The sequence below is a fragment of the Eleutherodactylus coqui genome, chromosome 13 (genome assembly GCF_035609145.1).
Source record: "Eleutherodactylus coqui strain aEleCoq1 chromosome 13, aEleCoq1.hap1, whole genome shotgun sequence".
Lineage (NCBI taxonomy): Eukaryota > Metazoa > Chordata > Amphibia > Anura > Eleutherodactylidae > Eleutherodactylus > Eleutherodactylus coqui.
This window is the reverse complement of record NC_089849.1, coordinates 35,998,986-36,016,021: the sequence shown is the minus strand read 5'-3', so window position 1 is coordinate 36,016,021 and position 17,036 is coordinate 35,998,986. Positions and strand designations below refer to the sequence as shown.

General features: G+C 42.8%; 1 protein-coding gene across 2 annotated transcripts in view; it reads right to left on the bottom strand.

Moving 5' to 3' along the window:
- Positions 1-10,960: 10,960 nt before the first annotated feature.
- LOC136587819 (signal transducer and activator of transcription 5B) overlaps positions 10,961-17,036 on the bottom strand; it is a 141,025-nt gene continuing 134,949 nt past the window's right edge. For both annotated transcript variants that reach the window (XM_066586588.1, XM_066586589.1), the window contains exons 17-20: positions 16,071-16,235; positions 14,364-14,412; positions 12,540-12,638; positions 10,961-11,382 (exon numbers count right to left, since the gene is read on the bottom strand). In XM_066586588.1, coding sequence (XP_066442685.1) covers positions 11,253-11,382; positions 12,540-12,638; positions 14,364-14,412; positions 16,071-16,235 — 443 coding nt within the window. In that variant the 3' untranslated portion in view covers positions 10,961-11,252. The remainder of the gene's footprint in view (positions 11,383-12,539; positions 12,639-14,363; positions 14,413-16,070; positions 16,236-17,036) is intronic.

Genomic DNA, 17,036 nt, shown 5'->3' with positions numbered 1-17,036 from the left:
ACAGTGGGCAGAAAAGCCGTAACGTATGTACCTCAAATGATGGAAAGGTGAGTGAGGGTACAGGGGGGGATGACCTGGTAGGTACAATTTGGGGAGAGAAGAGCACCTACTCCTCCGCCACGCCTGTCATCTGGTCTCGGGGTATGGGAGAACTGCAGGCCATTGTAAGACAGTGCAGCAGGGGAGGCCGTGTCAGACTGCTGTATCCACGTTTCTGTGAGAGCGAGCAGATTAAAAGAATGGGCAGTAAAACAGTCGTGCATGGTGGGGAGTTTATTACATGCTGACTGGCAGTTCCAGAGGGCACATTGAAAGGAGTCAGGGTAGGGTTCGCGTGGGCTAGCAGTTGGGCTTGAGGGGTGTCTTAGTGAGTCAGGTAGGGGGTAGTAGTTAGGAGCAGTGGAGGGTGGGCCAGGATTGGGAGAGATATCCCCAGCTGCTAGTAGCAGCAAGATAGCAAGCGTGATCAGATGGTTAGGAGATTTATGGGGGTGGCAGTTATATTTGTTAGTGGTATTAGGGGGTGTGAGGCGTAGTAAGAAAGTATGGAGTGCATGTGAGCTGTGCATAGGGGAGGACAGGAGAGAGGGGCTAATGTGAATAGTGCCCCCTGGAGGTGGGCACTTGAAAGAAATTCTGAGACTGAGAGCAAGGATGAGAACAGAAGTGACAGCATTAGCGATAGCTTTGAAGTGAAAAGCATTTGAACAGAGTTTGTGGCGTACCTGTCTCCTACCCTGTTGAACTGCCATGTTAAACTGCATGGAAGTCACACTTAATCACGGGCGCACTTCGTCACAGGGACCACATGCGTACACTGCCACATGCGTGTCAGTGAAGGGATACTACTTTTAAAGCCAAGCTACAGCCAACACCTGGGAGGGACTAGTTCAATTTAGGTTCGTTAGGCAACTGGCTAGTGACCCACCAAGAGGTTTTATGGCTTGCTTACATAAATAACACCTCCACACTAAAAACTGGACATAGAAGTGGGGGATGAGACTATATGGGGGGGGCGGAGTTGCACAAATATGGCCAGTAGTCAAGCTAGGCAAGAAACACATACCATAAGCATAATAGTGAAAAGATGCAAGAAACTAGCAATGGTGCAGGTTAAGCAGAGATGAAAGCAGCAGGGGGGTGGGTGGACATCAATTGTTAACAGTTCCGACAAGCGCCACGGCTCGTCGGAACTGCTGCCGCCGGGTGTCCGCTGTAAGAACAGCCGGCACCCGACGTTGTATGGAGCGGGATCCACCCGCGATCCCCTCCATACAACCATTTGTTCGACTTGCGAACAAAACGGACTTGCGAATGGGCTCCCGGAACGGAACCTGTTCGCAAGTCGGGGACTAACTGTAATAAGAAGCTTCATGCATGAATATATGTATTTGAACTCGGGGGTACTCCCCATGAGCCCCCATACCCTTCCGCTTTATTGACAGGAAGTACAATACAGTTATACTAAACATGACGCACCAATTACATGCATACCCCCCTCCCAACATCATAACAACTCACGATTGGCCTAGTATGTAATGACACTGATGATTAACATAGGTTTACGCCCCAGGTGTATGTTGCTATATGAACATGTAATTCCTATATACCCAAGTAGCATAGACTTTATTAATATTCCAATCTGAACCAAGGAATCCAAGAGAGAAGATAAGGAGCAGCCCCCTTTTTATGAGCGGTGGGCATCGCAGGTCTTTCTCATAATAACCAATCTGGAGCAAACCAGTGAACTCTTCTGGAATATGATTTATTCCCATAACTATTAATGACCTATCCTGAGAATAGGTCATCAATAGTAAAATGCCCAGAATACCCCTTTAACAATGATGCAACCATAATTATCAAATGAGAATTTAGAAAAATATGAACATTTGTAGAACATAAAAACATAAAAAAATACAAAAGCACTCCATTAAACAATGTAACCAACTTCATATATAATGGTAAATACATTTTATTGCCAAATAAAAGTCACAGATGCACAAAACACAATGTAATTTGTTGAATAAAAGAGTAAATATAGAACAGGGAAATACACATAACAGTAGGGATCGGGCAAACATAACAGATATTAGAAAGCAGATATCAAACATTCAAGAAAAAGAAAAGAAAATCCAAGAAATATTCCCTATGTATTTCTCAGGATGCAAGTAGGAGGCTGCGGTGCCACGAGCCACCAACTTTTAAATGGCTATTAAAAAAATCAACATACTGTGCTAACATTTGACCAACCTATAGCTAATGAGTAGCTAATTGATATTCACAAGTTACGCATTTCTTAATAAACCTATTCTGTACTATATTTAAAACAGAAATACTCCTCCCTTCCATGAGGAATATCCGACAGCTACGGCAGCCATTGTATCATTTTCAACACTATAAAAAAAATGGCAAATATATATAAAAAAAAACAAAAAAAAAAATGATGTCCTAAGAGATGGCCAGGAATTTATGTACCATATTAAAAGGGAGTAGAAGTCGTTTTCTGCTTCTTTAAGGCACACCTAACCACTTTAAAGAAACAGTGGCAGTCCATATAACTAAATAGGTTCACTGAGATTGGCTTTGTCATCTGGTTTCTGTAAATATAGTCATTTCTCTCCCTGGTAACCTTACATAAAAAAATCCAACGTTCAAGAAAAAAAAAATATTGTATTGTTTTTGGAGAGTTTATTCTAAAAAGATATATATGTACATATTTATACATACGTCCTGAGTTCTGCAGTTCATTTTCTAGTCTTTGAGATCTATGATCTTTATGATACAACATAAAAAAGCGTGAAGATGTAGTTCTTAAATAGATCATGAATTTAAAGGGGTCGTCACGCTACCATAAGCTGATGCCACATGCAGGTGTTGCCGCCAGAGGTACTGGCCAGCCAAAGTTTTCTTCTCCCGCAGTGACAATGTAGAGGGATTAAGGTGCTAAACAGCAACCAGTGGGGAAAAAAAGTATTAACTGTACATAGAACGTACGAAAAAGCTGGGGACTACAGAGTGTCGAGTCACATTTTTAAGGCTTAAAGGTGTGGCCTGAATGGGGGGACCACCCCTTTACTACATCTGCATATAGTAAGAGAGCATGTAAAGGGGGCTATCTAAAGACAACGCCTTTCAAAGGTGTTCCCATGACGGGAACATCACTGTGTACAAAGTGGCTGGGAGAATGGAAACAGCTGGCCTACGCTGTTTCGGTAACTCTTGTAGAAGTCAACAGTAATTACTCAAACAGCATAGTACAAAGAGCTACATTGTTTCTCTAACTCCTGGGTTATAGAAACAATGTAGCTTGCTGTGCCATTGTGTTTGCATAACTCCCATTGACTTCTACAAGAGTTACAGACACAGCATAAGGCCAGCTGTTTTCATTCCCCCAGCCACCTTGTACAGCTGATCCAGGAGTGGTGGGAGCCAACTAGAGATAGCTACAGTCTAGGACCCGTCCTTATCTGACTATGCAATGAAAGTCTTCCAAGTCAAGGAAGTGGGTCGCTCCAGCTTCTACCCGCACGAATCATGCAGACTGACAGCGCTCTACCTTTTTGTTTATAGGAGAGTGCTGTTACTCTACAGGTTGAGGGTGGGGAGAGACTGGGAAGGATTTAGAGCTCAGCTTTGAGTCAAACTTCATGAACCTGGTGACAGAATCCCCTTAAGGATTCAGCATACGAATGAGTTTAAAGTACGAGAGAAACACTATGTGAAAAACAAAAAGTGGTTGACTTGTCTGTATTTGATGATGAAAATTCTCAGTATTTCCTGATAAACTGACCTACAGTCATGATAAGACATGGACTACTGAGATTTTAGTTTGTTTTTTGTAATCCAGAAATAGCGCCACTCCTAATCCTATTAAGAACTAATGTTTTACATGATAATTTTTTTTTTATTATTATTTTTGTATTGAATTCTAAGAAAAAAAAAATAAAAATAAAAATGTAAAAAATCTCAGGAACAAGGTAGGCACAAAATAGATTGGACTACTAACGATTTAAAACCTTTCCTGTCATTGCTGAACTTATAACCAAAATATTATATACATATAAACAAAAGCTTTAAAAAAAAAAAAAAATAGTTTAAAAAAAGTCTGCGTGGTATATGAGAAAAATGAGAGGTTACGCTCCGGTTGTGTACTTGCAATGAGGATAATCTGCCTGTTTCTTGTCTACAGGAAAGAAAAGAAGGACAACTTTGGGAAAAGGGGTGTCGCCATAAAGAATTCATGGATAAAATAGAAAAAGGAAAACTGAGATAAAGAGAACTAAAAGGGGTTGCCTGGGACTTTTTTTTATTTTTTTTTTTGTTTGTTTTTTTTTAACTATTGATTTCCCATCATCAAGATGGGTCAACAAGAGAGGATTTTAGGGTTCCACGGCTTAGGATCCCCACCAATCAGCTGATTTCCGATACCGCTGTCAGCTCAGACAGCACAGGAAGTAGACTGCTACTGTCCATAGTGAAGCCGTCTGGGTTTGTATTACAGGCACAGCTCCCATTGAATTCAATAGGAGCTGTGCCTGCAGTACCAAACCAAGCCACTGCAGTGTTGTCAGCGCTATCTGCTTCCAGCTGATCGGTGGCGATCCTGAGCGGCGGAGCAATAATGATTAACTATTGATGACCTGTGGATAGGCCATTAATAGAAAAAAAAATGCCCCAAATCCTAAATCGCCCATTAAATTAACTTTAGAACTGCACAATTTGTAACATTCTTATAAAAGAAAGGCACAGACAGAGGGTTGTGACATTTCCTGACCAAACTTGCCTCAGGCCTTCGTGATATCTGGCAGTAATCCAGGGATATCAAAAAAAATAAAACACATTTTGTAAAAAGAAATCAGTTTAGGGAATAGACACAAATTATATTCTATACCATCCTTACAAAAGTCAGTTACGTGAAGGCCTCAAGTCCTGAACTAGCTTATTTCGGGGTAAATCGATGCCGCCTTTGCCCAGTGGGACAGCACTTACCAAGATCCTCCATATAAATTCACGGTTACAGAGATAAGGCCATGTTCGCACATTTCCTTTTCTGTGCTCTGCTGTTTAAATCAGTGCTATAGACTCAGCGCAACCTCAAGCGCCGCTCGTGGTCATTAATAGCATTTCCCTGGAAAACCCCTTTAAAGCCTGCATCTGTCATCTACTGATACGTGTATTTAGATCGTGAGCCCCAATGGGGTCTGGGTCCAAAGTTAGCAATGCCAATCTGTGTACAGCTCTGCGGAATAGGTCCGCAATATAAAAAATTGGTAAAGTAATTGTTTGGTAACCACACGCAGAATCCCACAGCGGAATCCGACCCTGCGCCCAGCCAGCATCCGCACGTATCTGCTTTCTGAAATCTTCTCAGAACTGCGGATGGTCCGCATGGTGAGCCGTCAGACACGCGCAGTACAAATTTTTTCTTTTTTAAAACCTTTGCTTTTCCAAAAATAGGGCATGCTGCGACATTTCCTACGGAATCCGGAGGCAGACGCCTGCTTAGGATTCCACAATGCAAATCCGCCTGTGTGCAGGTGGTCCTAAGTCTGCAAAATGGGAGCAAGACAGCAGCTGTATCTGGGATCTAGCCACCCATAAGCATCATCCATGCTTCTCCTCCCTGATCTATAAAGAAGAAAAAAACAGAGAAAAGGCTGCCTTTTTTCCCCAGAAACACCACTACTTTTGTATACAGCCTCTGTCTGGGATTGCAGCTGAGCTACACTCCCTTGAATTCAACCGGGCTGCAATATCAGGCACAGCCCATGGACAAGAGTGGCGCCGTTTGTGTGAAAAAGCAAATTTTTTCCCGTTTTTTCTCATGTACAGTTTTAAGGCTCTTTTGGACAGAACGATTATCGTAAAAAAAAAATTTTTCTCAAACGAGCAAAAGTGAATGATAGTCTAAAACGCACGCCAACAACGAACGATAAGTGTTCACTCTTCATTCGTCGTTCACTTTTCAGGCATAAAACTATCAATGGCTCCTTCACCAATCATTCTGCTTAAATACTGATCGTTCAGTCCCTCTCAGTCACTTATACAGCGAATGTGAATGACTGAACAAGTTCCCGTTTGAATGAGCCAATGATGTATCTGCCGGTATAAACAGGCCGCTTGAGCGAATGCCGACATCATTCACTCGTTCAAACGATAAAGCGGCTTGTCTAAATGGATCCTTAATAGGTTACTGCCATCTGCGGAGCGACAATGATTTTGCTATGTAGACCACTTTACAAATCGTAATGCTGGACACACCATTAAAGGGGTTATCCAACCTTTTTAAATTGATGGCTATCAATATTTGATTAGTTGTCCACCGCTTGGGATCCCCGTCGATCAGTTGATTGAAGTGACCTCGGTGCCTCTGCCATGTTTACATCTGTGCACGATCGTGCTTGTGCTCCAGAATGCTGTATAATTTATAGCAGAAGTTCTGAGTACTACAGGGCTGTTCCATTAACTGCAGTGGGACAGGCCTGCAGTACTCAGGATGGCCACTATAACTAATACGGCATTGTGGAATACAAGCCCAATTTTGCTCAGATGTAAACATGGAAAAAGTTGTGGTATCTAGACAAGCACTGCATCCCCTCCAATCAGCTGATCAGTGCGGATCAAACGCGGACCCCACCAATCAGCTATCCCAAAGGGCCATCAATTCTAAAAGGTAGGATAACCCGTTTAGTATGACACATCCTCATTTATAAAATGTTTTTCCCTAAAGTACTATGGGGCAGCTCTTGACCCTCTCCTCCATGGAAAATCTTTTCTCTAAAAAGTGATTGGCTTTTTACACAATCGTAAATTACTCTCTCACAGCGGGCGATTGTGCGCAACAGATTGCAAGAGTTTCAGTGTAAACAGTTTGGGGAACAATTTAAAAATTTTGTACAGACAGAAAATGAGAAACCAATCACCACTTCTGAACAGCTATAGAAACTTGGCTTTGTCAGGGGGGTTCCAACCTTACCCAACGAGTCATGATTTCAGTGTATACCATGTACTAGTATACCTGAAGGTTCATATTAGGGCCGCTCTCAACCCCGGTTAGGGATTTCAATCACAATTCAGTCTCTTTGCTCTATTTTTGGAGCAGAAAAACAGAAATTAAAAGTTCTCCTCTTTTTACCCCATTGATTTCAATGGGTTTTCAAAAAAGTCAGAGGAGGCAGATCTGCAGGGAGGATGGAAAGAGGAAATCAGCCAGAACCAATGATGAGACAGGGGGCGTGTCTCAGACTACCACAAACTCCCTATAGTCACTGTAAATCACAGATCACAGCTCAGTTCTAAAGGAGAGAAGAGAAACAGGAGTCGAGCAACAAAATACGAGAAAATGAAATAGCAGGTGATCATTCCCTGCAGGCAGTGACTTACATATAAAGTTTGATCTCATGACTGGACAGTCACTTTTATTAAAAATCCTATTGTTCTTCATCTACAGCTTCTGTGTATCTCCTTGATTAGCTACAAACTTACTCTATAGGATCTGATCCTGTATTTATGCTACCATTCACCTCTCCTCTTGCTGTACAATGGTTGATAAGAGGTAAGATACAGATATCAAAATGACAGCAAGATGTAACTACACAAGCTTTTTTGCATTCTTGTTTGTAATGTTACTTAAAGGGGTTTTACAGCTCGTAAACAACGTAGCCGAAGCCTAAAAGGGCAGTGCTCTGTAAGTTGTATATGTAGAGATGGTCAACAAGCCTCAAAAGGATGATTTCTGCAACTGGTAATAAATATATTTCTTTATAGGTCACCAGGCTTCTAAGTGTGACAGGTCAGCTATTGGATGGGAAGACCCCATGTTAATAGGGGAGTAAGCTTTAACATCTGCAGCTTTTAAATACTGAATTTACGCATACCGTCTAAAACCATTCACAAATATGAGTAAATGTTCCTAAAGCTTCTCAGAAGTAAAGATACTGTACGTACAGTAAAGTAGTGATCACAAGGGGGAGACATTTTTTGACCTTAATGTCAGTTATCCAATACAAGAACACTACAGATATCCACTCCTAGGTGGCTGGCTGCTAACAGAGAATAGACTTATTAAACTGTGCAACAGGCAGATAAAATGTCTGAAGATAAAATGTAGGCTTAGCGATCCTTAAAAGCGATTGTCCGGTTTTGGGACAAAATTCTGTCTTGAGACTGGAGGAGGAGGCTGGTACATTACCTGCAGTTGTTGTTCTCTGCCATCCATCCGGGCCATCAGTTCCAGGTCCCATTTTTAGCTACCCAAGATGGCCAACACAATCTTCAGACTACCTAATCCCCACAGTGGATTGGTAGTGTCAGACTATCAATGCACTATTCCTGCTCTCTGATTGGTCAGAGCTGCTCATGTGATCAGCACTGGCCAATCAGAGAGAAGTGCACACTGTGCATTTGCTACTGTAGTTAGGAAATTGCTGCAACTATCTTCAATAGTCAAAAACTTGGTCCGCAACTGGCAGACCAGAAGGACGTCTGAGAACAAGTGCAGGTAATATACCCACCTCCTGTCCTGGGACAGAATTTTGTCCCGACGCTGGTGGGTTGCTATAAGGCTGTGAGTTCTCAGGGAACTACCATTATTTCAAAAGCATGTGTTTTATAATAGTCATGCCTTCACAGTCTTTATACTCAAATGTGGTCCCAAAAAGATAGATTTTTGAGCTTCTTGAATTGTAGAATAAAAGCAGGATTCCACCCATCAGTATGACAAATCCCAATATCACACAGCGTGATGAAAATACAAGGTTACACCCCAAAGCTACACATATGGCTATTTTGTAATCTAAATGATACATAGCCCTGAACACATTATTCAGAGTACTGAGGAAGGTTGTCCTCATTCATCACGGCCGTCTCCTTGTCTACATTGTGTTCTCATAACACTGAGCTAAAGGACGCAATCACACCCACTTCATGGACGCCCAATCTGGAAGCTGCAAGATAGTTGTCCTGTCAGTAGAGCAGGAAGGGGTTCCATGATATATTCCACCTGGCATTGCAGGGTCCATTTGGTGGGCACAATTGGGTTTGATAGGTCATGGTAAAAATGTCCTTAATATGATTGTTTGGTTGTAAACTACCAATGGCCTTTCCTTAGGTTAGGCTATCAATAGTAGATCAGCAAGAGTCCACCACTGGGAAACCCCACTGATCAGCTGTTCACCAGGCCGGTTGGCTCATAGACATTGAGCTGATTTCTGTAGAAAACAGACAGCTCCATTCCAACTCCAGTGGTCTGGCTTGGTATTGCAGAACAAGTATTTCAATGGGATTTTGGCCTGTAATTCAAAGCTGGGCCACTGCAGTGAGAATGGAGCTGTCTACTTCCTGCAAAAATCAGCTAAGTGCATGAATGCACCAGTCCAGCAAACAGCTGATCAGCAGGATGTTTTAAGTCCTAGCAAGATTCATCATACTCCATGCTGCTCTTGTGTTGTGATTGTAGTAAGGTATTATTATATTCCCAGAGCTGTAATACATTTCTACAGGTCTTTTGACAATGTCCTCAACATAAATGAGGCCATTGCAGAAAATGAAAGAAAAAAAACAAAACAATTAAAATAGAAATTTATATAATTAGCTATATCTTGAAGTATATATATATATTTTATATATATTTACTGTTAAATTAACTTAAATCCCCTGAATAATCCTAAGTAGGGCTTCTTTATATTAGCTCTTTCATCTTCTAACCCTTCCCACACTGGGGCTCAGATACGGAGTTAAACGCTCTACATATCTTGCGAAGTAAACATGACTGACGTTTAGCTTGATCTGAATGTCCTTAGACCGTGGCCTTTACACTGCTTGCTGCTTATCGTTCTGCAACGTTTCACAATCCACTCAAGCAGCGCAAGGGTTATATTGACATGAAAATAAAAAGTCATAAACAAAGTGAACTATAAAAGGAGGTTTTGTCCACCTTCTGTCTGACCTACTCGTACCCCATATCCTATAGGGGAATCCACTTCCATCGGGACACCAGTTGACAGCTCTAGAGGGCTTCAATTATTCAGGATGGTAATGGCTCTTCTTTACAACACTTATAGCAAGTCTCCGATCCTGGACAAACCAAGATGGCCGAACTCAGACTACTAATGCATACTAATGTACAGTGTGCATCAGGTAGTCAAAGACACCGCGTGCCGATCTGACTGGTCAGCACTGCTCGTGCGGACCGCACTGGTCAATCACAGCAGGTGTAGTGTCGCATACTAATGCACAGTGCACATCAGGTAGTCAGAAGTGGTTCGGGCATCTTGGTTTGTCCAGGACTGGAGGGTTGCTTTAAATGCAACTTGTTGACAGTGTGTGGTTGGAAACTGAAGACTTATAGGGGTTGTTCGCTTTTTTAAATATACCTGCAGATGTGTTAAAAGGGCAAAAGCAGAGGTACTTACCCATTGATCCAAAGCTGCCTTTCATGTCTTTGTTTAGGAATGGCTACTACCTGACTGCTGCAGCCAGTCAGAGATCACAATATTCAGGTGCTGTTCTCCTGGCATCATAGAAACAAAGACTAGGAGGACCATTGGGCGCTGGAACGCCAAGGGATAAGGACAGATAAGTACCACTGCTTTTGATATTTTCCTACATCTGCAGCTATACCTTAATTGTTGGACAACCCCTTTTAGAGTCCCCACCTGTGCTGCAGGTTTAAGCCCAATATCACTTGAATAGAGATGAGCAAGCATACTCATTAAGGGCAGACACTTGAGAGAGTATCGTCCTTTTCAAGTACCTGCCTGCTCATCAGAAAATATTCCTGTTGCGGCGGGGGGGGGGGGGCGGGGGGGGGGGGGGAGGGGGGGGGGGGGAGTGGTGGGTTGCGGGAGTGAGCAGGGGAACGGTGAGAGAGAGCGAGATCTCCCCCCCCCCCCCCCGAATCTTTTCTGATGAGCAGGCAGGTACTCGAAAAGGACAATACTCTCTCGAGTATCTGCCCTTAACGAGTATGCTCGCTCATCTCTAGACTTGAATCTTTATAAGAAAGTAAGGGCATCGCCTCCCTATAAGTTACCCAATGAAGTGAAGGCAAGTTCATATGCCGACAAAGACCATTTAGATGGGCAATAGAATTGAAAGTAATGTGAGGATACGGTTCTCATGTCAAAAAAGTACCATCAAATAAAACAAAATAAAACCTACTTATCACCATGCACAAAATAGCAAAATTAATTTTTGTGAAAACAATTCACATTTTGATTTTTGGAGACGGATAGGCAGGGCTCAGGACTACATCAGGACTGGGCATGGGGAATCCACTGGCTGTTGTCCATGGGTCTCCGAAGCAGCTCCTCCACATGCCTTGCCACATCCATACTGTCATCTAGGTCAAATTCTCCATCAGGATCCAAAACACTGTCAGCACTGCAGAGATAAAGACAAAAAAAGAGGGTCTACAACAGTCACGACAACTAAGAGTGCCCCCTCCCTCCTCTCGGGTTGTGTAACGTAGCTGCATACTCCTCCTCCTGGCAGCCAAAATATTTGCATTTCTTTACTCTAAAATGAACTTTTAAGGTGTAAAAGGTACCTTTACACGGGGTAATTGATGCCCAAATAATCAATGGAAACTTCAAATTCGGGTGACAGTCGTCCTGTGTACAAACGGCCACGGACAAGGCACTGAGCAAGAAATCGCTCACTTGTCAGATAGTCACATGGTTTTTTAGCTTACCTAAAAATCAAGCGACTATCAGTCCATGTAAACAGGCAATCATTCATCTATGATAGAGGCGGGCAGCCGGAGCACGATCGGCTCCGTCTCCGTTCACTGAAGGACTACAGCTCCTGCATAAAAGCACAGGAGTGACAGTCGGTGAGACAGCTGTCGTGAACTGATGCGCCTGGCAGTCGGCCCGCGTACAGGTGCCTTGAACAGATGTCTTCACATTTAGGGCTCATGTCCACAGGAGAGTTTGAATTGTGGAATCCGTGTGGTGTACCTGCACGGATGATCCGCAGTTCAAGCCGCCCATAGACAATCATGGGCACCCACAGCTTACTTAAAGCATGCAGATTTTTTTTTGCGGACCTTCTGGTCTGGAAAAAAAATCGCAGCATGCTCTATTTTGTCGCGGATTCCGCAGGGACAGCTTCCATTGAAGTCAATGGAAGCCGTCCGATCTGCAGCATACCCGCAACTGTCATTTGCCTAATGACAAATTACTATATTACCACGTATACTGACACATCAGAGAAGGGGCAGATAATACCGTTGGGTATAATATTCTGAGCCCCCGCTATGATGCAGAGAACGAATAGCTGCAGATTTGCCTTAGCTCTTGTCCCCTTCATTGATTTTCTCTGCAGGGTACGGTACTGCAGCTGACCCCATCAGAGTGTTGAGCACCGCAACCTCTTTATTCTCAGAATGTGTGGGGGTCCCAGAGTTTGGACCTCCACCTTCCATAAAGTGTTGGCATATACTAGCAATATGCCATCACTTTATAAGATGGGAGTACCCGATATATATCTATATAAAGCACGAGGATCTATCAGATATATAGGAATGCATCACTTACTTCTGCTGGTACAAGTTATAGTGTGACTGAGTACAAACTGCAGGGGACGGCGCCTGGTCCATGTAGCTGCTTGGTGGGATTATATCAGTGGCCACAAACCTTACAAAACAAGAAGAATGCTGAGACATTGGTTGTGAACACAAAACTTATAGACCGAATATAATGCAGGTAATCTCCATACAATAAGTATACATTGCAATCGTTCAGCGGTCTCATAACAAACCCACCAGTGATATCAACCCCTCAAGGATGCAGCCTTATTTGATACTTAATGGCATGACGAATTTTGGGGCATTTTCCTCTCCACTTTTCACAAGTCACCACTTTTTGATTTTTCAGTGGACACAGCCATGTGAGGGCTCGTCCGTTGTGTGGCAAGCTGTAGATTTTATCACTACCATTTTGGGGTACACATAAATGTACTGTATAACTTATTAATTATTGGCTGGGGGGAGGAACGGGTTATAAAAAACATCGATTCTGGGGTTTTTTAAATTCATATGTGGCACAAATGACATAATCATACTGACCTGCAGAATATAGTTAACAAAACTATATTTTTCTTTTAGTTTTTTCCACTTTAAAAAAAACAACATTATTTCTAGAAAAATTTTTTTTATTTTGCATCACTGCATTTAAGGAGCCATAATTTTTGTTCTTGTTTTACCACGGGCAGGGCTGTGCAATGATTTGTTCTTTTTGTGTGACAAGCTGTAGTTTGTATTTGCACTATTTGGGGTACATAAGGACTTTTTTTAAAATTACTTTTATTCTAATTTCTGGGAGGCAAAAGTTCAAAAAAAAAATAAATAAAAATGTTGGCTTTTTTTTCTAATTTTTTTTTAGTGTGTTTACTGGGCAGCATAAGGGTCGATGTGGAGATACCAAACACAAATCTTTAAGTACTATAGATGAGCGAGTATACTCGCTAAAGGCAATTGCTCGAGCCAGCATTGCCTTTAGCGAGTATCTCCCCCGCTTGAGACTGCAGGTTCAGGTGCTGTCAGCGGGCAGGGAGCTGCGGGGGAGAGCGGGGCGGAACGGAGGGGAGATCTCTCCCTCCCTCTCTGCCCCCCGCTCCCTCCTGCTGACAGCAGCTACTCACCGTTCCCCCGCGCCGGCACCCGAACCTTCAGTCTCGAGCGGGGAGATACTCGCTAAAGGCAATGCTCGCTCGAGCAATTGCCTTTAGCGAGTATACTCGCTCATCTCTATTAAGTACTTAATTTTTATTTAGTTTTTTTTTTTCTTTTAAACGGGAATAGCATGCAAAACCTTTCTTTTTATGTGAATTTTGAAGATCTGAACCTGTGATTTTATGATCATTCAGGTAATACATGGCAGTACATATGTACTGCAGTGTATTAAGTGATTGCCTTGCCACTACTTGTTATGGCAGTCCTGGAGGCCATTGTTAGACCTCCAGTTGCCAAGGCAAAGCCATCGGGCCCTTGCCAATGTCATGAGGAAGGGCCGAGGATGTCACAGAGGGATCTCCCACCCTCTATTAACTCCATGCATGCCGCAATCAAAATCGGTCTTGACGGTGGTGGATTGGTGTTCTTGTCGATCCCAGCCATTTGAACAAGAGGTCAATTGTCAGTTACAGACGGCTCCCATTCTGAACGGTGTGGACTCCGCTCCTGAGCCGTGCCTTCCAATTAATGAACATGTATGTCCTGGGGCATGAAGGGGTTAACAGCTAAGAAATGGTTGAATACAAACTATTAAAGTCTGCCAGCATAATAGAATGTGAAACATGCAATCAATTCTTGTGTTGTGAGATAAGGCCTGAACTTATACATATAAGGAAGTGAGACTTACTCTGGGACCACTTGCTTTATGGCTGGCTTCACATATCCATCTGCCTTCGCTGCGGAGAATGTAAAGAGACGGATTAAAGTACACGAGGACCGCATGATAGAAAACACGTAACAAGTATCACCAAACCTCCCATTCATGACTGCGAAAAGATATAAACTGAATGCAAAAGAAAAGGCAAACTGATATACCTGAGGATACTACAGCAGAAATCAACCTTCAACACACACCTTTTCTTAACCCCTTAAGGACCAGACACGTTTTAGGGATTTTACCCATGTGGTGGTTTTACTGTCCTATTTTTTTTCTTCAGGTACCAGAATTATTTTTGCAGCATTTTCTGCTCCGTGACATATAGGGCTGTTTTTTTCATATATTTTTTTCACTGACTTTTCCCCCCCGTTTTTCAAATATCGTTAGGGCTAAAAAGGTAAAAAAAACACCACAACTTTTCTTACACTAATAGTGGGTTATTTTTACAGTTAGTGCACTTACACTAAAATAAAGTACAGGAATGGGTTCCTCATTTTGTTTCGGAGATTATATATTACATATATTTTATACTGCATATAATTATTTCTTTTTAAGCTTATTATCGTAACGGTTTGTCTTTCTTTTTTTTATTAACATTTATAACCCCCATGACATTATAAAATACCTCTGGGAGTTATTCATAGTCTTTCTTTTTTTTTGAAAATACTTTATTTTCCAATGTAACTGGGGCAACCATAAAAGCCCCAGTTCCAGGCGAAAATATCCCGCACTAACAAAGCTGATCTGGGTCTGCCATGACCCTGCAGCTCTGCAGGGAGCACCCGGCAGTCATGTGATCGCTGGGTCCAAAACCGCATTCGCTTTCTCTCTTCACTACATAGTACACATACAGCACTATGTAGCCTGCAGGAAAAGGCAGAAGCAGTTAAAAACCACTTCTGCCTCCTCCATAGGGTCGTTGGCTATGACTAATGGCCGACCTAATCCGCTGCAATTAAAGCCCAGGACCAAACGCCAAAAATTTGGTGTGCCTGGCCATTAGCGGGTTAAGGTCCTTTTACACTCCTTGATCAATGAGATTGGTGCTCATTTAAATTGCCTTCACACAAGCCAATTTAGACTGTGTGGGGTATGAACAATCATTCATACAATTGGTCGTCTGCCACTTATTCTCAGCATTACTCGAAGAACATCCTTGGTTTTCATGGGAGATCTGCCGCTGACAATGATGATCTAATCAGCCAACAAATCAGTGTTTGCTCGTTTGTTGGCCAATTGCTGCCGTGTTTAAACACGGCAATGATTAAGTGATCATTGGCCCGTGGAAAAGGGACTATAGCCTGATTTAATATCAGGCTTTAAAGGGGTTTTCTGAGACGACACTACTGATTACCTACCTTCAGGAGTCGTCATCAATAGTTGATGGACTTGATCTGAAGAGGCCACGGTGCTCTGGTGAGCACCTCAACCACTTCTCAGGCATGTGAGGTCACGTTCATCAGTCACACCACACACGGATTTCAAAAAGAAACCAGCATCATTTTTACTTTTGCTTAGTATGTGACTAAAGAAAAAAATAATGTCTAACCAGTAACGATAAGTACAGAAATCTACGTACAATACTGGACCCTTTATTTAAACGTGGCTAGTAGCTCGATCACGCAGACATATACATTTATACCAAGACAGGGTGATCAACAGCCCAGTCATTCTTACAAGGATTGCAGAGCACTGGGGTGTAATACTTTGAGAACACTTCATCCTTCGGCCTATCAGGAAACACGTAGATGAGATAATTCAGGTCTCCAAGTCGGTCCGCCAGCGAACGCACTGAAAAATCTCGACTGGTAAATGGCATCAGGTTCCACAAAGCCCTTTCCGCTAAAAAGACACATTACAAGATATTAGCTTTTTATGGGAAGCAAAATACCTCAATAAAGATACGAGGAGACACCCAAAAGAAACTGCAATCTTCTTGTGGTGGACGGGTCGTTACTAGTACAGGCTACCGCAGTTAGGTGAATACTGGTGATTATTAGGAAATTATAGTACCAGTGTTTCTGGTGGTGCAATGCAACACACAGCTGTGCTACATGGTACATCCATTATGATCCCCACACATCTCACACACAGCTCTACTACATCCATCCTTATTCACACACAGCGCTGTGGTACATCCATGCTGATTTCCAGACATCACCAGCTCAGCAGACTCCTTGATACAGTGATAAGTCCCTGGTCATGTGATACATGACCCCACCCACAAATGTGATCACATGACAGTGACATCATCACAGGTCCTGGTGGCTGCTGTCGGCTTATCCAGTACGCATATTTCTTTTTTCAGCCGCATTTAAGCAGCGCTGCTGATTAGAGCCACCTGATTGGCTCTTCGGCACCACGTGACTACACAGCGTGCACACGGATTGCCTTCAGCAGCCGTGTGCACTACACACTACAGTTAAGCAGACGTGCACTACACACTACACTTAAGCAGCACGGGGTTAGGTTTAGGGTTACCTAACCCTAAACACTAACCCTAAACACTAACCCTAAACACTAACCCCAACCCCCAACCCCGTGCTGCTTAAGTGTAGTGTGTAGTGCACGTCTGCTTAACTGTAGTGTGTAGTGCACACGGCTGCTGAAGGCAATCCGCGTGCACGCTGTGTAGTCACGTGG